This window comes from Pholcus phalangioides, unplaced genomic scaffold (assembly GCF_987345545.1).
Source record: "Pholcus phalangioides strain wild (caught in Gottingen) unplaced genomic scaffold, Ppha-v1.0 ptg000022l_1, whole genome shotgun sequence".
Classification (NCBI taxonomy): domain Eukaryota; kingdom Metazoa; phylum Arthropoda; class Arachnida; order Araneae; family Pholcidae; genus Pholcus; species Pholcus phalangioides.
Genome location: NW_028301615.1, coordinates 35,889,588 through 35,913,985, shown reverse-complemented (window position 1 = coordinate 35,913,985; position 24,398 = coordinate 35,889,588). Strand labels below are relative to the sequence as shown.

The following is a 24,398-nucleotide window of genomic DNA, read 5'->3' as shown; positions in this document are numbered from 1 at the left end:
GTCGATTGCGCTCAGCCCCGATTTCCCCGAATTGCAGGTAAACCCTTTATCTAAATCATTGTTAGGCCATATTTTTATTATTATTACTTTTTTTTTTTTGGGCAGCAAGCGTCGGTAATTGCTCCTACTCCTATTGTAATATGCGACATTTGATAAGGGTACAAAGGGTGATACACGTGATACAAATGCTTCCCGCCAAGGGCTTCCTTCCGGCTCGCGAAAGGTATTCGGTATGAAAGTGTAAATATATGCAAAACGCCATACATCCTACTAAGACTGGCCATATCTCCTCGAAAAAAAAATTACGGTATATCGAGAAGAGAGTAGCAGAGTTTGCGGAAAACAATAGTTCGACAAATATGTGAGAGATACTTATATGACTATAATTTATTATGCTTATTATAGTAACATAATTTATTATGATTATTATAGTAATATAATTTATAAGTTACATAAGTGATCTTAATCCTTGATTTCAATTCTTATATATAAATGTGAAAGTATGTATGTATGCTCTTTATACAAATCTACAGTTTTAGACCAATCGTCGCCAGATTTTGCATATATACCAAACAGGACCAGGATTGAACCGTAGGCTACTTTAAAACTTCGTCAGAGCTGGGCAAATGCCCGAAATGAGCGGAAAAACTGCCGGGCAACAATGGTTTTGGGGCCTCAACAATTACTTTCCAAACGTTTACTTTGGTTACCGTGGTTCCCAACAATGCATTTCAGACGTGTATATGTCTTTACAATGGTTTGTCACATCTTTGACGCTGCCATCATTACAGTTTATTCCTTTATAATGGTTTGGCTCTTTTCCAATACTCCCAGTAATTGAAGAAAACCCTGGAAGCGCCAGATATTTTTGCTTGCATGTATACAGGGTGTCCTGTAAGTGCTAATGTGGCCTTTATCTCATCAACCACCCATCGTTGAGGTATAGTTTCAATTTAAAAAGTGCTTAAAAGGAGTTTGAATAATATTCGCTGCAGAAGCTGGACATCTGACGTCACTAACAACAGAGAACAACAACTACGACGACAAAACTGGGAATAAAAATGTTCAACGCCAGCTGATGAACTCAATGCTTGCCTCAAATCATCAGCACTCTACTTCACCAAACACCAACTCTGGCCATATCGCTACATTGCAATTTACTGCCATTAGTGAGATGGGTTGGAAGTGAAGGTGCTGTCTATCGGTGGTCGCCTCGAGTTTGTTAGGACATCAACACTCTGGCACGAAGCTAAAAAAATTATCATTATCCACCAACATGCGAGTTCAACTGCAAAATGACTCAGCACTGCTATCATTTTCACATCAGTTTATCAAACTTGGCAATGGAAGAATTCCCGTAGACCCAAGCACTGGACTGATAACGTTCCCAAATGGATTTTGCCAGTTGTTAAACTCAGTTCAAGAACTTGCAGACAAAGTCTTCCCAAACATTCAACAAAATCACCGAAACCATGAGTGGCTTTGTGAGAGTTCGATTCTGGCACCGAAAAATGACAGTGTGAACAAGATCAACGGAAAAATCCTAAAAATTATTCCGGGAGACTCCACATCTTACAAATCTGTTGACACTGTCACAGACACAGCGCAGACAGTTCTGTATCCTGCAGAATTTCTGAACTCTTTGGATATTCCGGGTGTGCCACCACACAACGTGACCCTCAAAGTCGGAGCACCTATAATGATGTGCTGGAGCAGAAGACGTCTTCATTCCACGTACCCCAATTATCACTGAAGAAATGCCATTCACTTTAAAGCGATTGCAGTTCCCGATTCGTTTAGCTTTTGCCATGACAATCAACAAAGCGCAAGGCCAGTCGTTAGCAGTGGCAGGTATCAACCTACTTGCGCCCTGTATTTCTCACGGACAGCTTTTCGTCGCCTGTTCGCGTGTTGGTAGTCTCAAAAAATTTTACATCTACACACCAGATGGAAAAACAAAAAATATTGTGTATCCACAAGCAATTGCTTCAAGTTTTTAATTAAAATATTTAAAAATAAAAGTAATTTTTTCTTACTTGATGCAGAAATTTTTTTGTTTAAGAAATAATTAATAAGCTATACGTATATTGATTTTTTACGGGGCGGGCAACGTCGCCGGGTATCAGCTAGTCTTCTATATATATAAAATTGATTTTCTGTGTGTGTATGTATGTTCTCTATACAAATCTACAATTTTAGATCGATCGTCGCCAAATTTTGCATATATACCAAATGGGAGCCGACTTGAACGATAGGCTACTTTAAAATTCCGTCAGCCCAGGGCAAATGCCCCAAATGGGCAAAAAACTGTCCGGCAACAATGGTTTTTGGGCCTCAACAATCACTTTCCGAACGTTTACTTTGGTTACCGTGGTTCCCTAGCGATGAGTTTCAGACGTGTGTATGTCTTTACAATGGTTTGTCACTTCTTTAATGCTGCCAGTTATGTATAATAGTTTATGCCTTTATAATGGTTTGCCACATTTTCAATACTCTCAGTAATGAGGCTTTTTGAATAGACGTTATAATCATCATCAGCATCGCTTTGATGGTCAGGAAAAGGGTGATCCTCATAGAAATCAGTATTAAAATTATCGATTTTACTGCATAAATACGGAAATTTAGTGGGGGGGGGGGGGTTCCTGCCACATCAATAATTTTAAAAATTAAATTGAATTCTCGATTTTTGAAATATTGAATTCACTTGGAGATACGAAGCCCAGAAAATTAAAAATATGAATAATTTGCCGGATCTACTTTTGAGTTGGATATCCATGTAATAACATTGACTCAAACTTTTTATTTATATCTTCTCAATCATGAAAATTAATGTCTCCGTATTGTCTTTTGATATTTATTTGCATAAATTCATATAGTTTAGGATGTTTTTAAAATTAGTTATGGGGCCCGTAAAGTGCATCGAAAAAATTCCACAGCTTTAATTAAGCATTTTTGGAAGCTGAAACAGGCAGATTGGATAACTTGAAGTTCAGGGGGAGGGAATCGAAATACCTAACACCCATAAAAAAAAAGGGGGGGACTATTCATTTCTACGTTTCTTTAAATTTAGATTTGTTTCTTTCATGAGTCGCGCAGGACGTCGCCATATTGGTTAACTTAGACACGGTTTGCATGTCCCTCAAAGAAAGAGGGAGATATCGCATGATCCAAAAAGCCTCATTGAAGAAAACCCGGGCAGCGCCGGGTATTGTAGCTAGTCTTCTATATATATAAAATTGATTTTCTGTGTGTCTGCGTATGTTCTCTATACAAATCTACAATTTTAGATCGATCGTCGCCAAATTTTGCATATATACCAAATGGGACCCGACTTGAACGATAGGCTACTTTAAAATTTCGTCAGACCAGGGCAAATGCCCCAAATGGGCAAAAAACTGTCCCGCAACAATGGTTTTTCGGGCCTCAACAATCACTTTCCGAACGTTTACTTTGGTTACCGTGGTTCCCTAGCAATGCGTTTAGCAAGACGTGTATATGCCTTTACAATGGTTTGTGACTTCTTCAACGCTGTCAGTATATGTATAACATTTATGCCTTCATAATGGTTTTCCACTTTATTCAATCCTCCCAGTAATGAGAGCTTTTTGAATAGACACCATCATCAGCATCACTTTGAGGGTAAGGGGCCGTTCAAGTATTACGTCATCATCGATTGGGGGGGGGGGGAGTTTCCGATTTGCTGATTTTTGATAACAAGGGGGGAGGGGGGGATTTGGATAATGCTTACGTCATCAACCACCCTTTATGAAAATATGAGTTAGGACTCAGAGGGGCAGAGCTGATGACGGAAATTTGCTGACAAGGGGGGGGGGGGGTTAAAAATGGCTACTAATTTGCTTACGTAATACTTGAACGGCTCCTAAGGCAAAGGATGATGCCCCATAGAAATCAGTGTTGAAATTGCCGATTTTAATGTAGAAATGCGGAAATTTGGTGGGGTTTTCTGTCACATCAATAATTTTAAAAATTGTATTCAATACACGATTTTTGAAATATTGAATATAGTTCGCTTAGAGATATACGAAGCCCAGAAAATTAGATATGAAGTAAATAGCCGGACCTACCTTCGAGTTGGATATCCATACAATAACATTGATTTCAACTTTTTATTTACATCTTCTCAAGCATGAAAATTAATGTCTCTGTATTCTATTTTGATATTCAACTGCATAAATTCCTATAGTTTAGGTTGCTTTAAAATTAATTATGGGCCCGTAAAAAGTACATCGAAAAATTCCACAGCTTTAATTAAGCATTTTTTGAAGCAGAAACAGGCAGAAATAGCTAACTTGAAGTTCAAAGGGGGGAATCGAAATACCTAGCACCCTTTAAAAAAGGAAAAATATATATATTTATTTTTACATTTCTTTAAATCTAGATTTCTTTCTTTCATGAGTCGCGTAGGAAGTAGCCATATTGGTGAACTTAGACACAGTTTGCATGTCCCTCAAAGAAAGAGGGAGATATCACGTGATCCAAAAAAGTCTCATTGAAGAAAACCCGGGCAACGCCGGGTATTATAGCTAGTAGAGAATAAAAATTCATGCAAGTTCATTAAGAAACGGCATTTCATATCGAGCGGGATAGGCAAAGTTACGGTAATGTCCAATAAAATACAAATCCTACACCCTGATATACAGTCAAACCTCGTTAATGAGTCACTCTTGGGAGAGCAAAAATATGACTTAGTAGGTGGAGTGACTCGTTAAACGGAGTAAGCCATAACTGTGCCAATTCCTGTCTGAGGACAATCGGGACTTCCAAAAAGTAACCCGGTAAGCGGAGTGACGTGGTAACTGGTTGACGCACTAACGAGGTTTGACTGTATACACTTTTTTTTATCTTTATCTTCCTTTCTTTTTCTTTTTGTGGCAAAAACTACGTTGTGCCTATATGCACTAATCCTGTCTATAAGGGGCCGTTCAAGTATTACGTCATCATCGATGGGAGGGGTGCGGGTATCCGATTTGCTGACTTTTGATGACGGGGGGAGGGGGGTGGATTTGGATAATGCTTACGTCATCAACCACCCTTTATGAAAACATGAGTTAGGATTTAGAGGGGCAGAGCTGATGACGAAATTTTGCTGACAAGGGGGCGGGGGGGTCAGCATTTTGCTGACTTTTGCTGAAAAGGGGGTAGGGGGTCGAAAATGGCTAAAAATTTGCTTACGTAATACTTGAACGGCCCCTAATAGACAGCGACATTCCCAATCAGCAGTTGGTAACTTTCCCCACCTCCTCCCGTCACCCACAAGGATTAAAATCAGACTGGGCGCAATCGACCTGTTGGGGGGGGGGGGGGGGGGGGGAATACATTGCAAGTCGAAACACTCCCATTTTCGGCCCAATCGAAAGAGCCCCTGTTCTCCTATAGCCGCCGTGGTGATGGTTGACGACCCAGCAACACTGACTCTAGCATCACGCGGTCATTTCCAAGTATTTTATCACTGTTCCATTTGGCGGCCCATACCTGAAAACGAAAAAAAACCGGGTAGGGTCAACCGGGATAAGTGTGGTACACAAACAGAAAATTAAAGCTTGACTTTGAGACAATGCTGGGGGTAAACTAATAGTTACGAAACGATTTTTTTTTTCTATTTTGTCCATAAAATAATTGACAAATAATTTTCAATCCAATTTGGGACAAATGTGTCATAGTTTCACCAACAGAAAAAATTCAAAAGCCAGTTGGTATGTCACACTAACCCGTTGAATTAGGGCAAGTGTGGTTTCAAAAGTGGGGCAAGCGTAGCACCAATTTTTTTTTTCCACTTTTACAAATACCAGAAATGCTACAAGAAAGTGAGGTTAATATACCTTTCTTTTCTCTCCACGAGAATTTTTTTGCATACCTCAAATGATAAACAATCTTCCAAACGTTGAAGATTGAATACAAAAATGCTGAAAAAACTTTGAAAAGTATACTACCAGAAACACAAACACTTTTTGAAAACAATACAGTTAAAAGATAAACATGAATACAAAAGAAAGGAAATATATTCTGAAGAACAGATGAATTAAGAAGCAACGAAAATATGCAACATCTAATGGCTTCGATATTTCTTCTTAACCGGACATGCACCTCGTACACATTCCTCTCCGGAATTTCTAACGAATCGCTACATGCCGAAACGTTGTGTGAATGTATGCGTGTGCATGGCTCTTGTTCGTGTTCTTGCTGGTGCAGCCATCCATATTTGGATGTAAATACTTGAATTTTCATTTTATTTGAATATCATGTAGTCTGCCTGCTCTTTGCGGAGAGACTTTTTCAAATGGGACACCTGCTCGCATTCGCGCCTCGAAGTTGGGGGGAACAGCAGAAAACCAACAAACACCAGACCACCACTTTGCCGTCAACGGGGTTCGAATCTGAATCCTTACGATGAGAATCCTGCACTATGCCCCCCATACTACCGCACAGCGACAAATACGGACGCTGCTCCGGAAACCGAAAGACTGTATCGGAAGTATTTTCCGACAAGACACTTGCCAGATCTAAAACCTTTGGGCGATTGAACCCATGTTTGTACGAAACAGCTTCTTGTATCATTTGGCATGCCATCTAGCTCCCCCATGCTAATGATTGAAGGAGTCAATTTCATATGAACACCGGTACAATCCCTCGAAACTTTTCCGATCTGAAAACATTCTCGGTACAGTCTTTGGGCTTCCAGAGCGTTAACATTCGCGACAACAACCTTTCAAAACATTGCCTTTTCAAAAGTTGTCATCAACTAATTAACCTTTGCTAATTAAAAATGAATGCAATAATGTTGGAACCCGTTTAAAATTGTTTTACTCTCTTGTAACCTCCGCGTGCAGAAGACGTTTGGTGTCACAGATTCCACGACGAAATTGGAAAGGTTTACTCAGCTTTATTAAGAATTCATCGATTGAGAACTAATACACCGGATGTTGTATAACACGATACGAAACTGGACAAGTAACTCCAAAGTGATCAGTAATTAAATTCATTTCAAATTAATGGGTTCGCATTCTTAATCTTGATGATAACAGGTCGACTATAAGAGATGTTTCGTTGCTTTCAATGATCAGAAAAATAACAATACAACTTTTAACTGGGTTTTCGAGTAATTAAAACATATTTTTATCCTCTTATATCCGAATATGGCTATGCTTATGTAGTCTGCGCTATCTGGAAATTTCGCCTCCGCATTTCCATTTCGCCCTTGGTACGTTTCGTTCCCCCGGCACATTTCATAACACAAGTTGTTTTTCCTCAGCCACAAATCGCTAGATGAAGCTACACGAACGTTTCGGACACAGAAGAGATTGAAGAAAGTTTCAGTTCCAATCATTTCTGATTTGATTTCGTGCAGCGCTTTCTGGCATTAAAAATTTGAACTAAATTATTTTTTTGTGAAAAAAAAAAAGGTCTCTTTGCGAGAATAAATTTTTCTCAAGCCTTATTCGAATTCACCAATTCCGCGAATTTTTTTGAATTTTTAAACTATTTACGAATTTATCGTATACCCTGCATATTTGGTCACACTACAAATCTATTGATTTTTACTGAAAGTGGATGAATACAGATAATAAATACCAACGTAGCCTAAATAAATAGAAATGGTCGAGATCGAATGTCAGCTATATGAAGTGGTTCTCAACATTTGGAAGCACTGACCTACATGCAGTGGTCATAACGAGAGCAAATGTAACTTTATATGGTTTGCAAGAAGGCAACTCAAGCACAGTGGGGCACACCATATTACAACCCAAGTCTCAGACAAAATATCTTGGTGTTATTTTGGATAAAAGGCTCACATTCATGGGGCGAAAGTTCGAGCCGCTAAGGCTGCAGGACTTCCAAACAGAGTCTGTTACACACGCTCTGCACTTTGCATCAAAACCATTATGTACAAGTCAGTCATTAGACCCATTATGTATTATACGGCACCATGCTTTTCTAAAGCTAAACCCCCTATCATCAAACAATTACAGGTGCAACAAAATAAAATACTTCGGCGATATACCGGAGCACAATGGTATATCACAAATCTCTTGACATAATGAAGGATTTGAACATTGAAAGCAACATGACTATTTAGTCAAACTATGTAGAGGATATTTCGATAAGGCTGAAACATCAGAATATCAGCACATAAGAGACATCTCGCCGTATCCTGTGGGAGAAATGTTGAAGTTTCTTCGACCTAAGAACATACTGGCCTGATATGGCCCAATGAATTGGTTTAGTTTTGTAAAAAGTGTAAATAGCGAGTTCTAATTCGTTCTTCATTGATTGAAGACATAGTGTTGCGTTATACATACTAAACGCCTATCCATATTTACCTCATTTAATCTTGTATCAACATGTAATCTTATATGGGGTCATTCAAGTATTACGTCAGAATCGAGGGGGGAGGGGGTTTCGGATTGGCTGACTTTTGATGGCAAGGGGGGAGGGGGTTTTAAAGGTTGCTTACGTCATCAACCACCCCTTTTTGGAGATATGAAATATTCTAAGCAGCTGACGAAATTTTGCTGACGGAGGGGGGGGGGTCAGTGTTTTGTTGACAAAGGGGAAGAAGGGGGTCAAAAATGGCTGAAAATCTGCTTACGTAATACTTGAATGGCCCCTATAATTTAATCACGCAATTCATTAGAATGATCATATATATACTCTGTGGTAACCATTAGGTGGAGGATTCCACACTTATTTGTCAATTATTTGCTCAGATAATTGACAGATTCTGTAATTTCACATGAAATGCGTTCTTGAATTTTGATACTTCACCTCCTTCAGACATATCACAGAAATTTGGAATTTGTAGAGCTAAGTAAGCCACAACTTATCTAATTCATATTTTCTAAAATGATCTCAGTTTATTCGAGATATACCGACTCTCTGCATAGGGTGTAAATTTTATTATCTTTTATTAGCCCGCCTCTTATACACGTTAGTCACAAACTCGCCTATCACATACAAACAGTTTCTTAACTTCATTCAGCCCGTACGGAGCAGCATCGAACAGGGAAGCTTATGGGAGTCTTTTAAAGACGCGGTACGCCCTGGGAAAATATATCTAGCTTAGGCCGGGATTACACTATAAAAGTTTAGTAAAAGTCCTTTTATAAAACTTGAAAAATGCAGCAAATAAGGTCACCGGTTGCATTTTCTAGAATGTAACCAATAACCTATTGGTTAGATTTTTCAAGTTTTATAAAAGGGATTTTATCAAACTTTTATAGTGTAATACCGGCCTTAGTCAGGCAACCAAATTAAATTTTATATAGGATACACAGCACAGTTTTTTCAATAACTTTTCGGAATTCACATTTAATTTTTCCCCTCTTATTGTTCAACAATTATGATGTTTTGGTTTTTTTGAACAATTATGGTGTCTTTTGCAGCGGCGAATGAATATTATTGCAGTGAAACCTTGATATAACGATACTCTGCAGACCAAGAGAAAATAGCCGTGTAGAGAGATTATCGTTATATTGAGCGGCAGAGCAGTTTAACATTAGAGCGAGATTTGAAAACAATATTGTTGTAGAGGGATTTATCGTTTCATCGAGTATCGTTGTAGCGAGGTTTCACTGTGTAATATAAATGCATATCTGCCTTTTCCTGATTCGTGAAATTAGTCATTCCTTATGCAATACCACGATAGAAATGAATGGCAAAAAAGCGCCTTAAGTATTCAGTGACAGCGCCGTCTAGCGTTTAACAGCTTCCGTTACGACGATGTATTCACGAAAAATGATTGTTTGGATGTGCTCAAAGTTTTATCACTCCTCTGTTTTATCCATAAGTTTTGAACCACCCAGTGTAGTCTGGACATCTTTTTTTTTTTTTTTGTACCACAAGAAATAATATTGATGATAACTCTTAAGATGAACGTACGTGGCCATTATAGATTCATGTTTTCTTCCAATAGCCGACGTACACGGAAGTCTGACATCCTTGGTGAAAGGTATCACTCATCAGACGGAACTCAGGGATGTCGCCAACCATTCATCATTCGAGAATTGCAGTAAGATATATTCTTTTATTTCATTCATTTCATAATGATTAGGCTGACCATATTTCTTCGTGAAAAATGTGGCACATCGCCAATTGTACGTGGAATGGCAGGAAAAATCGCCAATGGCGGGAAATAAAGAATGAATGAATGAATTACGTTGCAGTAACTCCCCATTTCCCGCCATAGCAGTGGATTAAAATGCATTTCACGGAAAAGAAAGGAAAAAAAACGTTCAACATGACAAATATGTGAGGTGAGTACAGTCAAACCTCCATTTAAGGAACCCTACGAATAAGAGACACCTTCTATTTAAATGACGGATGTGCTGATTTCTGTTCCTCTGGATATGAACCCATTTGCCTCTGAATAAGTGTCACCTCTATTAAGGGACAAAACGTTTAATACCATGGACATATATTGTCCCTTATTAAGATATTTCACTGTATTTACGTCATTATCATTACATCATAAGTTATGAAAACAATCCAAATCTTTGATTTTAGTAAAGAATAAAAATTCAGGTGAGCTTTTTTCGATGAAAATAAACAAAAAAACGTGATATTTTCTTATAAAAAAAAAAATCTGGGTCGTAAAAATTACGGGTATGTTCCATACGATACGAGTTCCATCCTCCAAAATACGAGTAGTACCCGTCACCTGAAAAATGATACAATCTTCTTCAGTAGCAAAAGACTAAAACAATCTCATAATGGAGGTTGCTCCCTTGTCAAGAGTCGCGAGGTCTTGACTTCGGTTTTGACAAGTGAGCAGCATCCGCATAAATGAGGTTTTTTTGTCTTTTGCTACTGAGGTAACTTCATACAGTTCCATTTTCACACAATATATTTTGGGTAAATATCTACGTTGTCTACATATCTTTACCTTCTTTTGGCTGAAATAATAATCTCTCTCTAATAATACAATCGCACTCAATCGTTCGTAAAGTGGACCTCGAAACTTGTTCAGTGGCTGGAAAAAAACAACCAATAAGCCTATCGGTTACGTTCTTACAAGAAATTCCTCCACGGAACTCGCGTATGAAATGAGCAAGACCGGGCTTTAACTTTCGACTGACCCTCTGTACTTACGGAAAGAAACTGAAAAAACGAAAGATATGAACAGTGAAACCTGTCTAAAGCCAGGATTATGCTACAAAAGCTTCATAAAAGTTCTTTTATAAAGTTTGAAAAATTCAATCAATAAGCTTATCGTTTGTAAAACTTTTATTGTGTGACACCGGCATAAGAAGGGCACTGCATGAAAGAAGAGGGGAACCTGTCGTGAACAGAATCATAAGTCCCGTCGATGAATAACCATTTCGCTTGTGCTTTCGGCAACAGATTCGGATGATCTATATTTGACGAATCGGCGATAACTCTGTTAACCTTGCCCTAACCTAACTGCACCTTAGAAAAAGGAAGGGGAAAGAAAAATAAATAAATAGGAAAAAAAGAAAAATGGACAGAGGAAAAATAGATAGAAAAGGAAAACACAGTACAATAGATAATTATATAAGAGAAGTTTACAGTAGATTTTTCTTTTCACCCTCACCCTACGTGTTCTCCTTCACTCTTACATGTACAGTCAAACCTCGTTAGTACGTCACCCGGTTAACACGTCACTCCGCTTACCGGGTCACTTTTTCGAAGTCCCAATTGTCCTCAGGCAGTAACTGGCAGTAACGAATCACTCCGCTTACTAAGTCATATTTTTTCTCTCCCAAGAGTGATTCATTAACGAGGTTTGCCTGTATATAGTACAAAGAAAATTGCATGTTAGTGGGAGGATCAGTAGCAGGAGTATAGAAAAAACGAATAAAGCTTCGCGATGATGAGGAGAGAGAAAAGAAAACACACAGAACTTGATTGAATTTATTCCACTGGCGTTTGGACGAAATATTTCGTCCGTGATTGTAAAAGGGTTGATGCTTTAGAGTACACCTTTCATAAAACAGAAACCTGTCAAACATGGAATATTATTCCAGTCTCTTGACGTTCCGTTTCGTACAGGTTCCATTGTATTAAATTGAGCCGTTATACTCGTTTATTCCAAATGGGGGGAAACACCCAAAGTTCGATTGATTTTCGTGTCAAATTCAGCTTGATATGTCTCCGCCTTTATTAAAGGACTTTGATTTTGATTGCGGAATCGGGAGCCCCAACCTGTCTAATTCACAACCTTCAAAGATTCGGCTTTTCTCATGCGTAGGGGTCTCTACGTGAACTCTATCAAATACTGAGGTGGAAAAAAAAAATCAAAACGCCATTTCGTTATGCCGTTGACAAGATGTCAGTCCTGGTGCTCATTGTGATGCATCACACCTTGCGAATGCATGCGTATGCGAGAGTATTCGACCTTCTTTCTTTGACTTTTTCCCCATTTTACGCCCAAATCTTATTTTTGGACAACGACACCGATTTCGAAAAGAAACTCAATCACGAGAGTTTTCGCGGAAAAAAAGTCTTAAAAAAATAAAAAGTCCCTTGAAAGCTCTTCAAGGGACTTCTTTTGCGGATTTTGTTTCATCAGTTTCTATATATGGGTGTAGCTTTGCATTATGTTAGGAAAATACGTTTCTGGAAACGTGAAAGCGAGGCCGTAACTAAGATTTTCGACGTAACGTTTGACGTACGGTAAACGTAATTTTGCTGTAAAATTCAATAATTTTGTAACTTTTGTTCCCTTCTGAAATCTGCTGCCTCCCTAAAGTTCCATACTTGCCCGGGGCAGTTTGCCTTTCTCTAGCTCTAGCCCTGTGCAAAGGGATTCCAAATGTTATGTTTTAGGACAGGGACTCATCTCGGATATTTTTATAGTACCAAAGCATAACTACTAGAACAGCAATATACAGGGTGTCCCGTAAATTCGTAAAAAGTTTAAAAATTCACAAAATTCGAAGAAATCGGTGTATTTGAATGCGGTTTCTGAAAAAGTTATTCTCACGGAAGGCATTTTTTTTTTTTCAAGTACAGAAAAAAAATAGTTAGAATTTTCGTTGATAGAGCACGCTGCACGGATTGAAACCACTTGAAACGTAAATAAGAGTCCTATAGCCCTTTCAGACTCATGTACCCTTTTTTTTCGAATTTTCAAAATGTTTTTGCATTTTTGATGCTCAAAAAATGCTTTATAAGCATAAATGTCAGCAAATCTATTTTTTCAATTTTTTTCAAATTTTCATTTTTTTTTTGGTGAAGCAACAATTCATTTCGTTCAAATTTTTTTCAGCCAAGATGATGCAGGGTATATTCATCTTCCCATACAAATTTTTCCAGAATTGTATTGCTCAATTTTATGTAATAAATCACACTTTCGCCCCCCCCCCGGAAATTCCACTTTAAGTGCTGGCCTCTGATAACTGCCCCCAAAGTTTATATTCCCCATATTTCTAACTCAAAACTTACAGAATAGTTTAATTTAGGGATCAGCTCCCTGAAGTTAAAAGAAATATTTCTCTACAGAGAGACAAAGCCTCCCACACATTTATGGCACCAGGGTCTGAAAGAGATAAAATGCAGGGTGTACGATTAACATCTCATTTCTGAATTTTCCTGTTACTGGCGCTTACATAAGGTTATCATTGCGATGTTGACATTGGTGGTTAACTCAAGCAGTATTGGTGAAGTTATCTTGAAGAAGCCACAAATCCCCAACTGAAGCTTCATAAACGTTTCAGACAAAGAAGAGATTGAAGTTAAAGTTCATTTATATACAATCGCTCCTGGTTTGATTTCGTGCTACGCTATCTATCGACAAAAATTTTAACTTTTTTTTCTGTATAAAAAAAATCTCTTTCGCGAAAATAACTTTTTCAACCGCATTCAAATATACCAATTCCTTCAATGTTTATGAATTTTTAAACTATTTACGAATTTATGGAACACCCTGTATAATGTCTGTCAGTGGTTTATATTTAAATATTCAACCCCTTCACGATCAGGGGCGTAATATTACGTCCAGTTGCCAGTGGAATAAATTCATTCGAGCTGACTCTTTCTTCAAACTCTTTTTTTTTCCCCCGATCGCGAAAGTTTATAGTAACCCTACGAAAAAAGTTGTATGTGTGCTCCCCTTCTCTTTGTTTGTCCCCGTTCTTCCACCACCACCGTGATATCTCAACGAGATAACGATCAACTGATAACGATATTGGCGGTTCTCCTCAGCTTTATCCCCCCCCCCATTCTCTACGGCATCCCCCCTTCCACACACACACACACACACACACACACACACACACACACGGACATATAATGTTTATATATCTTTCTCAGAACTAATACTTCTATTATATACTGTACATAGAAGTGAGAAAGAGAACACAAAGTGAAGGAAAAAACTGCAAAACAAGTTCGTAGGTGGGGGCCGAAAAACGCAAGGCACTATACTAATACTCTCTTATCCCATATATCGCTGTATTGCTTCTCTTCACCCTTATTTCTTTTCTTTTCTTTCCCTTTCTTGAAAGTGGAACAAGGCTTCCCTATTTATCGCCTATACGTCTCTAATGCATATCATTCAAAGTTATCACTAACAGCTTGTACTCGAAGAGGTTAAAAAATATTTCTACTACGGGTAGAAAGTATACGGCATCTAACTCAAACGCAGTTAGATGCAGAATACTTTATGGTATTTAAAAATTGAAAAAATGTGTTTGGTTTTTTGACAAAATTGGCGTATGTGTGTATCAACCTCCCCTTCACATATTCAATATATGCTCTTTTTTTTTGTGAAATACATTTCAAGTCACTACAGACTTACTATAGTTGTATTGTACTTCTCGCCATAGGTTACACGCAATATCTGGCAATTTTCCCTCACAATTGGTGAAATATTTTTGACGAAAATTAAAAAATGTCCTGTATTACTTATATGCCAATTTCTGATATCTTCATCGATAAAATATGGTCATCTCAGTCGTAATTGAATAGCAATTTCATGTGTTTTATCTGATTGTATTTTTCCATCAAAAAAAGGGTATTGAAAATTCAATCTCGGTTGTAACGACCCTTCGGTTACAACAAAATTTCGCGGAATTTTGGTCTTAACCGAGTTTAACTGTACACTTTGTACATTAAGTAGATTATTCCTCCTTTTCAGGTCTGTATAATGTGCCAGCATTCTGCACGTGCAGGTTTTTCACGCTGTTGAATTGCAAGGGTGGCAACGTCACGTTCATTCCTAGAGGAGTCAAGGGACCAATCACAAAACTGTAAAAAAATTTCACTCTCTTGTGATCAGTGCTCTCATGTGTGTTACATTTTATGAGTAACAATTACTTTTTTGATCGATTGTAGAGTCTTTCCTGTGTTTTGTTTTGTTAAGGGTCCTGGCGAATAACTCCATCAGTCATTTACCAGTCAGAGCTTTCGCTGAGTACAGTGGTCTGAGGATCATGTATGTAACGTATATTAAAAAAAAACTATATTTATATACCAAACATCTATCGAGTATAATTGAAATGGGGGTGCTCTGTGCGACCGAGATAAAGGGAAAAGGTCGTATAGTCCCACATTGAACATTGAAGGACCGGACACACCCCGCTTCCCATCTCAGAGAGATATCGAAGCTTTCCCGGGGGATGGGTGTATCCGGAAATTTATTAATTTATGTGAAAATAACAATGATATACATATATACAATAAATAATCGTACAAATTGTGATCATATAGCATCATCCACAGATAATCAGTCCGTGATCGTAATAGTCCTTATATAAATAATCAAAGAATAATTTTTGTCTTGTATGTGATAGAATCTGGAAGTGAGTTTATCCAATCTAGAATATACCAATATCAGCAATCAAGCTGTAATAAGATATAAATTGACGTCTATATGGCCGGCATCTCCATTTCATTCGCACCCGCCGGAAAAGGATGAAACAGTTGACACTTGTCTTCTTGGGCGTAAATTATATCGATAATTAGGTGTCGGTGAAACAACCGATGCATGTCTTCTTGGCCGTAAATTATACTTTTTAATAGGTAACCGTGTTACCTCTCTTGTTGGCAAGTAAGACGAGTCCTCCGAGCGCGAATGCCGTCCCCTTGATCCCTCAACTCGTGTCTTATTGTGGAGTAGATGTAGGTTGCGGTCCAGGAATCGAATCAACCTCTGCAAACGTTGAAAGTTCAGAGGGCTGTCTACAATTCTCATCTTCCAAGCAAGCATTCTGGACTCTGGCAGTTGGCCAAAGTGGAAGTCTCTCGTCTGGGGGCACGTGGTTATATAGTGCCATAGGGAACCATTTGAACCGCAGATGCATACGCTGTTACTAGAACGTTTAAAACGCAGAAGATACACCGGGAAAGGGCTCGGTGATAGCGATTGTTTTCTCTCTAGGCCATACGTTCAAACGCCAATGAACTCGTCGTTGTATCTTGTATACGTCCTTTGCTGCACATGTATTCCAATTGGTCTGCCACTCCTGCAACACGTCCTCTTTAAGCACCCGATGGACCAAACTCCTTGGCCAAAGGTGCGTATAGTCCCACAGTGCATATCAATATTTCGTCTTAGTTGCACACAGAGCACGTGACCAATTCAAACGTAGATCGATAGATTTGGGAACATCAGATTAGTTAGAAAATGTACGATCGAAAATGCTTTCTAGAAGGTTTCGTGCGCGTGTGTTCTCTATCCACCAGGAGAAGAGACTTGACCACGCCTCTTCTGGTTAGAATTCACGGAAAATTCATGACAGCAATTCAGTGCCACGCTGTTCAACGAAAGGAAAATTCCCCGGCAACAGTGTTCGCCATCGAGAGATGAGATCAAGTGAGCGATCTAGTCAGTGACTGAGTTCGAGAATTGATAATAGGGAATTGAGAAAGGGTGTTCAAGAAAATGGGTGACTGAGTGAACAAGGGGAAAGATTGATTCAGTAAATGAGTGACTACTAATGCTACACCATACACACACCTCGTCCATATTCCTTTATGGAATTTCTAACGAATTGGTACATATTGGAATGTACATGTATGTGCTGTGAACCCAATGTGAAGTTTTTTCTGTGTAACGTTTGTTATAGCCGGCATCTATTTTCCGAACTATGAGTGAAGTGTAGAGGTTGAATATTTGTACCGTTGTAGGCCTGTTGCTCTCCGTGGCGACACTTTTAACGGGTGAGATATTCGCCTCTCGAAGTTGAGAACCACAGAAAACCAACTTCAGTTGACCACCACTGTGGGGGTTCGAACCCGTACAGCAAGTAAATGACTGAGTGAGCGAATGATTTAGCATGTGAGATTGAACAATTGAGCAAGTGCGTGAGTGAGCAAACAATTGATCGAGTCAGTCAGCGAGTAATTCACGCCCGAATGGCTCGGTGGTAAATGTACTCTTCCAAAGATCGAACTGGGGGAAGAATATTGAACAAGATATTTTCCCTAACGAGCTTGAAGTGACCACTGATACATGGCGCATTCATTCCCAACACAACTCGTTAGCGATAGTAAATTGCAGTATGGCAATATGGTCAAAGTTGGTATGTGATGAAGTAGTCAGCGAGTAAGTGAGTTAACGATTGAGCAAGTGAGTTAATGATTGAGCGAGTGAGTTAATGATTGAGCGAGTGAGTGAGTGAGTGATTGAGCGAGTAAGTGAGCAACACTTGAACTTTGAGCCAAGTCAGCGAGTAAGTTATAAATTGTGCGAACAAGTGAGAGAGAGTAACCAAGTTAATTAGTGAGCTTGTGAGAGTAAATTCTTAAGCTAGTTAGCTATCGAACAAATGCATGAGTAACGGCCGTATTCACCAACACAGTTCAAACTGTAATCGCAGGTGAAAGGATTCAAGATCGAAACGGATTGGTTAAATTGAAGATTTTAACCAATCCGTGTCGATCGCTAATCCTTTAACCTGCGATTGTAGTTTAAACTGTGTTGGTGAATACGGCCGTATAAGTGAGTTAATGAGCACATGCGTGAACAAGTGAGCAATTCAATGAGAGCGCACGTGTATAAGCAAGTGAGACCATGACTTGCTCATTGACTTTCTCACTCGTTCGCTGACTCACTCACTCACTTGCTTGAACTTGAACTACCAGACAGATACCCACGTTAATATTCCTTACGGAACCTCTAACGTAAAGGGCATCTGTTGGAGCTCACTCACTTGCTGACTGACTCGCTCTCTCCCTCCGGTTTGACCCATTCTCACACTTACTCGGTCACTCACTGGATCTTTCCATGGTGAACTGTTGTCGGTGGTATTTCCTTTGGATAAATTTTCCGTCGATGAATTGTTTGTCGGTGAATTTTCCTTTCTGTGAATTGTGTGGCAGTGAATTTTTTGGATACGCTGCTCTGGGAGAAAGTCGAGTCCATGATGCGACGGGGGCAAACCAAGCTCTACGTGAACAGTTCTAGTCCCGTGCCTCCCTTTTCTTCCTTCGGGGAATTGACCATAGAAAGTGTTAGGGTAAATGAGATAAATCGGTATTTATGTATAGTTACCAATCGTCTCGGTGAGTTTGATAAATCTTTCCACGCCGGTGATTATGCATATTTCCCGATTAAAGTTGGTAAGTATCATAAATGTGAACGAAATCAGGCGGAAATATCACTTCAATTCACTTTCTCCCGTACGTGATGGGCAGGCCACACATATTTCGCCAAAAAGTTTGAGGTTAGGTCAAATGAAAACCGAACAGTTGTTATAATTTGGTTTATTTTTGTATCATAGGTAGAGCGGAAGGGGTAAGGTAGCACACCCCCCCCCCCCATTGCGTAATTGACTTGCCCTAGGTAGTCGCGCGGAATCATGTAATATGTGCTACCTGTCGTCTGACAATATCGTCCAACAGGCAATCAGTTGTTTTTTTTTCATCTGCGTCTGCGGAATGTTCTCGAGTAACGAATCATAATAAAAACCGTGAAAAATAAAGTACTAGAGGATATAGGTCCAGTTCTTGAATGATTTCTTCAATGTTTCAGACATATTGATGGCAACCATATCCGGAGACTGGAGGCCAACACTTTCCTGGGACTTAAAAGCTTAACTCATCTGTAAGTAATCAAAAAATCATCAGTTTATTTAGTACTCACAAAAAATGTTTTTTCGTCCATAATTTTTTTAACAGATATATTACTGCGATGTTGGCATGTTATGTTGTATCATATCGCGAGACATTTGATCTAATTACTTCCATTACAGAAGCCTGTCGAGTTTGATCTTCCCCCAATAATGTGTGGGTTTTAATTGGGACAATGAAAATCTTATTATTCTATAATACATAGAGGTCCTCAACCTAGTGTGGGGTGCGGGCACTGCTCGGAGAAAAAAAAAAATCACCCTTATTGCAAGTATTGTCATATGCTCCAAGTCAGACATGCATAGTGTGAACTTGCTCAACGTCAGACATGCATAGCGTGAATTCTCGTCGATATGCTCGAAATCAGACATGCATACTGCGAATTCTTGTACATGCTCAAAATTGTAGTGCGACTTTATAGTGTGAATTCTCGCATGTGGTCAAAGCCGGACATGCGTAGTGTGGGTTTTTCCATGAGCTCAAAGTCAGTCAAGACATATATAGTGCAAATTCTTGCATATGACTCGAATAGGTTGCAGATCAAGGCCTCGCGAGCCCCTCCCCCCTTGTCAGCAAAATTTCGTCATCACTGCCCCCTAGCTCCTAACGCATATCGGTGGGATCAGAAACGTACGCGGGAGAAACCCTTTATCCGCGGACCAAATGTGGCCCTAAAGGTTATCTGATGTGGCTTGCTCCCCTCAAACCTAATTTTGTAAAAATGAACTAAGCGGCACATTTACAAATCGCTTAAATGACCAGTGGCACAATTCCAGAGCATTTAAGTGACCCGTGGCACAATTTTCAGATCACTAAAGTAGGCCTCAAAGATGACTTTCACACTCAAAGATCACCTAAGTAACCCGCGACACAGTTACAGAACACTTACCTAAACGATCCGTGGCAATTTAGAGATTCCTTGAGTGACATGGGGCACATTTTTAGAGCACTTAGGCCCCCTTTCACACGGAGCGGATGCGGACGCGGGTCCGGAAGAAGTTTTAACAATTGGTATATACACTGAGCCTTCCACACAAGATGAGGCGAAATTCGCTCGCAACTTCGAAGTGTTCATGCGGGTCAGGACGTCGTTCGCATGTGTCAAAACCTAAATGCGGGATCCGCACATACAAGTTTTGGCAATTTGGTTATTCGGAGCTATTCACACGATGCGGATGCGGAGCAAATTCATCCGCATCTTTGGCTACTTTTTAAAGATGATTTTGCACGGAATTTTTTTAATTATTTGCCATAAATTCCCTTAAAAACACCATATGATGGTCCCTGTTCATCAAATATGATGTACCCACATATGTCTATCCCTTTGTTTCCTTCTGAGATGGGGATATAGCAACTTTAACTGCTTTTTGTCCATAATTTACAATTTTATACAATAAAACCTGTCAACAACGGCCACTGACGGGACTAAAATTATAAGCCGTTCTGTTCATTACGAATATTTAATTGACTACATACTTTTATAACTTTTAAATTTAATTTAAAAATTTTAATTTTTTTTTCTTTTTAAATGTTTAAAATTATTTCAAATTTTTAATTTTTTTTAACTTAAAAAAAATATTTTTATTAAACAACGTTATCCACGTACGGCGTTCACTCAGGGCCGGATTAAGACTATTGAAGGCCCTAGCACTTGAATATTTTTGGTGCCCCCCCGAAACCTACAAGTGTATTTTACTCGATATTGAGTCTATAAACTATAAAAAAAATTGAAATTTTATATTTTAGAAGTGACTAATCTAAGGATGGGATTTCACTCTAAAAGGTTTATGAAAGTTATTTTATAAAACTTGAAAAAAGCAACCAATAAACTTATCGGTTGTATTCGAGCAAATGAAACTGATCAGCTTATTGGTTGCATTTGTAAAATAATTATTATAAAATGTTTATAGTATAATCCGGGATTAGGACGGAATTGTGATGTGAATATTTCTAAGCATAGACATTTTTAAAGTCTCCACCCCCCCCCCATCCCCTCCCCTTTCTTCTACTTTGCAAAGTCTTTGATATCCCCTGATTTTTTTATTTTTTTTTTGGAACATCATTGGATGTTTTTGGAATTTTTTTCATATTTTGAAAATATTTTAAGACATTTTCTCCCATCGACTACTTGTGAGGATCGAACCGAAGGCACCCTTATACCCATATTCTATGGGGCTCTAGATTAAGCCACCAAAGAATGGCTCTAGGCAGCCTATGGGCACTGAATCAGGGGTGAAGGAGAAAAATTACTACAAAAATTGCGAAAAAAAAGTTTTTATGCACGAATTTCAAACTAAAAAGCTGCGGGCGAAAAGCATCTTTAGTGCTCGTGTAAAAGGGCATGCGGATGCGAACCCGCGTCCACATCCGCGTGAAAAGGGCCTTAAGCGCCCCCACAGTGCGGTTCTACATCACTCAAGTTACATGCGGAACATTCCCAGATTACTTAAGTGATCCGTCGGATAACTACGGGTCACTTGAGTGATGCGTGGCACAGTTTCACAGTACTTAAGTTGCCCGGACATTTTCCCGGAGCACTTGAAGGATCCGTGAAACATTTATAGATCATTAAAGTGGGTGTGTAGGGGACTATAGGTAGAATGTTAGTTCAGGTGCCCAATAACTATCGAAAAGGTTTTTTCCCGTTTTTGGCGCACCGAATAATATGCTATTAAGAATATTTCATATTTCCATAAAGGGTGGTTGATGACGTAAGCATTATCCAACCCCCCCCCACCGTCATCAAAAGTCAGCAAATCGGAAACCCCCCCTTCCCCCATCGATGCTGACGTAATACTTGAATGACCCCTAATTAATGAATGAGTAGCACTTCGATATATTATAATACAATAATTGAATACGGGGTTCATTAACTTTTATTATCATGTTCTAATATGTGACGATATCTAACTTCCGCGTCGCATGTTACAGGATCCTATTGAGAAATCAGTTGGAACATATCGAAAAAGGCAGTCTCAACGGTCTTGAAAGCTTACAGTGGGTGTAAGTAAAAAACACCTTATCATATATCTTTCATACATCATCATGATCATGTAGCAAAATGTTCATAAATGAACTTCATTTGTGATTTTTTTTTTTTTTTTTTTTTTTCTGCAAGGTTGTTGGAGAACAACAACTTATCGGAAGTCAACATGGATATCTTCTTCGATTTACCGGCCTTGAAAGTCATGTAAGTAGATATTCCTCTATTGATATATTATTTCAATTGAAATATACTTACTATTAATTTATTTTTTTTCATATGATTCGATTCATTGAAATTCATGAATAATTTTTGTTTCGTTCGAAAGTGACCTCGCGGAAAACACGCTCACGGAAATCGGAGATTTCCCGCATCTCAAGAACTTGTTTTGGCTGTAAGTATCGTACTTTTTGATTTTAGATTGTAGTGATTGTTACCCGGATATGAATGATACATGTCTCACAACAGTGGTTCCCAAACTCTCATGCTACAGGTACCTCCGTCGCATGATAGAACGCTTACGTACCACCCCCCCCTAGAACAGAGGTCTTCAACTTTTTTCTAGTCGCGACCACTGCCTGTACACATCGTCAAAAGAAGAGCACCCCTTACTACGGCAAGTTTGACGTACTAATGCAATCCTTCAATGCGATTTGTACAAGGCATTCACTTAGGACGTTGATCAAGTGCTCGCGAGCATGAAATCAGACATGAGCATCGAGCATTCTGAATGCTTCAGTGAGCACAGTGGTGCTTGCAAGTAAACGGGTTGAAGATGCCTAGAGGTACCTAAAGTTCGTTCAAGACATGCGTAGATGGGTTTGGGTTGCTCACTCCTACAAATGCATGGGTATGCGTACCCCCGTAAAATGCATGGGTGTGCGTTCTCTCTTAAAATGCATAGATTGTTTGAAATTTTTAATTGTCCACGTATCTCTATAAATGCGTAGATTTTCCAACCTGAGCATAACTATTAACAAAAATTTTGATTTGTTTTTATTGTATGTCAAAATGTCCTTTAAAAAGATTAAAAAAATTAATTAATTGATTAAATATAATGTGAGTCGGTATCTTTACTAGGACTATTAGAGTTAGGTACTCGTATGTAGAGTTGTGTTGTTAGTGTGTGTGTGTTTTTTTTTTTGTTTGTTTTTTGTGTGACTCAGGTCTTGAAAAAATCATCATTAAAAGAATCATTGAAAACCGTTAAAAATGAATATTCTCATACGTGTACCTCTAAACGCTAGAGTCTAGAGCAGTGAACGTGGGCGTTAACTCCCTCTTGGGGACGATGGACGGTTCCAGGGGATGGTAGAAGCTACGGGTATAACATAGGATCCTATGGGTTAGATTGCATTGAAGACGATGGGGCGATGGGACAAAAAAAGGTTGGGAAACTATGGTCTAGACTCTAGACACGTACCACTGTTTTACACGTATGACGGTATTCCAGCTGACGCTATGTCATCCATAACTTAGAACTTTTTAAAATTAGGTTTTATGTGAGAATGGGCACGTAAAATATTTGATTGTACAGGATTGGACGGTGGGGTTAAGAGAGACCCCAAATACTGATCTACTCGAAATCCATTTTTACATCAATCTTGTTGTCTATCGGAAACAGCAAAAACAAAGTGTTAATCAATTTGCATGGAGTTCAATCGTGATCATTTGATCACTCGAAATTTTCTCTCGATTTCCGTAGGGGTCTTCGGAATAACAAACTCAAGAGAATAGCAGATTCCACGTTCACGGGTTTGGTGTCGCTGGAAGTTCTGTAAGCTACTCCTATAATTACACCTTTTTAATTTATACTGTGCATACTTGAAATCTACAGCGTTAAAATGACTTAATATCTATGCATTAGTTAAAATTTTCAAGTAAAAATCTATCATGTGAATTGTGTGTGAATAATTTACCCCATGTTTCAATTCAGATTGTTGCAGAATAATCAGCTGGAAGACATTGCTGATGAAGCATTCCACTCACTTACGAAACTGTTAGAACTGTAAGTTATTGATACCCATTATCATTTTATATCTAGGCACAGCTTAAAAATTGTAGACACAACCTCGGTCTATAGCAACGAAAACAATCGAAAACGCAGTAAAAAATGTAAGATAGATGACAGGACCTAAACACATACATGCACAAAACTTACATAAACACAAAAACCAAGCGTCAGAACAGGTAAAATGCAAGACAAGGTGACTGAAAATAAATTTCTCCATAAAAAAATGTCGATGCGTAATGTTTGTGAAATACGGCAACTCAAAATAAAAGCCAATATTGGATTTCTAACTACGCCCATTTGTTTCACATGATCTGCAAATTTGTTAATCCCATCGAATCCTTGATCAAGGTT

General features: G+C 38.8%; 1 protein-coding gene across 1 annotated transcript in view; it reads left to right on the top strand.

Annotated features, from left to right (window-relative positions):
* The window catches only part of LOC149070270 (relaxin receptor 2-like), a 127,481-nt gene that overhangs the window by 84,902 nt on the left and 18,181 nt on the right, over positions 1 to 24,398 (top strand). Inside the window, exons 3-11 of the mRNA XM_089249814.1 lie at positions 9,932 to 10,027; positions 15,116 to 15,227; positions 15,341 to 15,412; positions 18,953 to 19,024; positions 21,982 to 22,053; positions 22,169 to 22,240; positions 22,362 to 22,427; positions 23,739 to 23,810; positions 23,970 to 24,041. Coding sequence (XP_089105940.1) covers positions 9,932 to 10,027; positions 15,116 to 15,227; positions 15,341 to 15,412; positions 18,953 to 19,024; positions 21,982 to 22,053; positions 22,169 to 22,240; positions 22,362 to 22,427; positions 23,739 to 23,810; positions 23,970 to 24,041 — 706 coding nt within the window. The remainder of the gene's footprint in view (positions 1 to 9,931; positions 10,028 to 15,115; positions 15,228 to 15,340; positions 15,413 to 18,952; positions 19,025 to 21,981; positions 22,054 to 22,168; positions 22,241 to 22,361; positions 22,428 to 23,738; positions 23,811 to 23,969; positions 24,042 to 24,398) is intronic.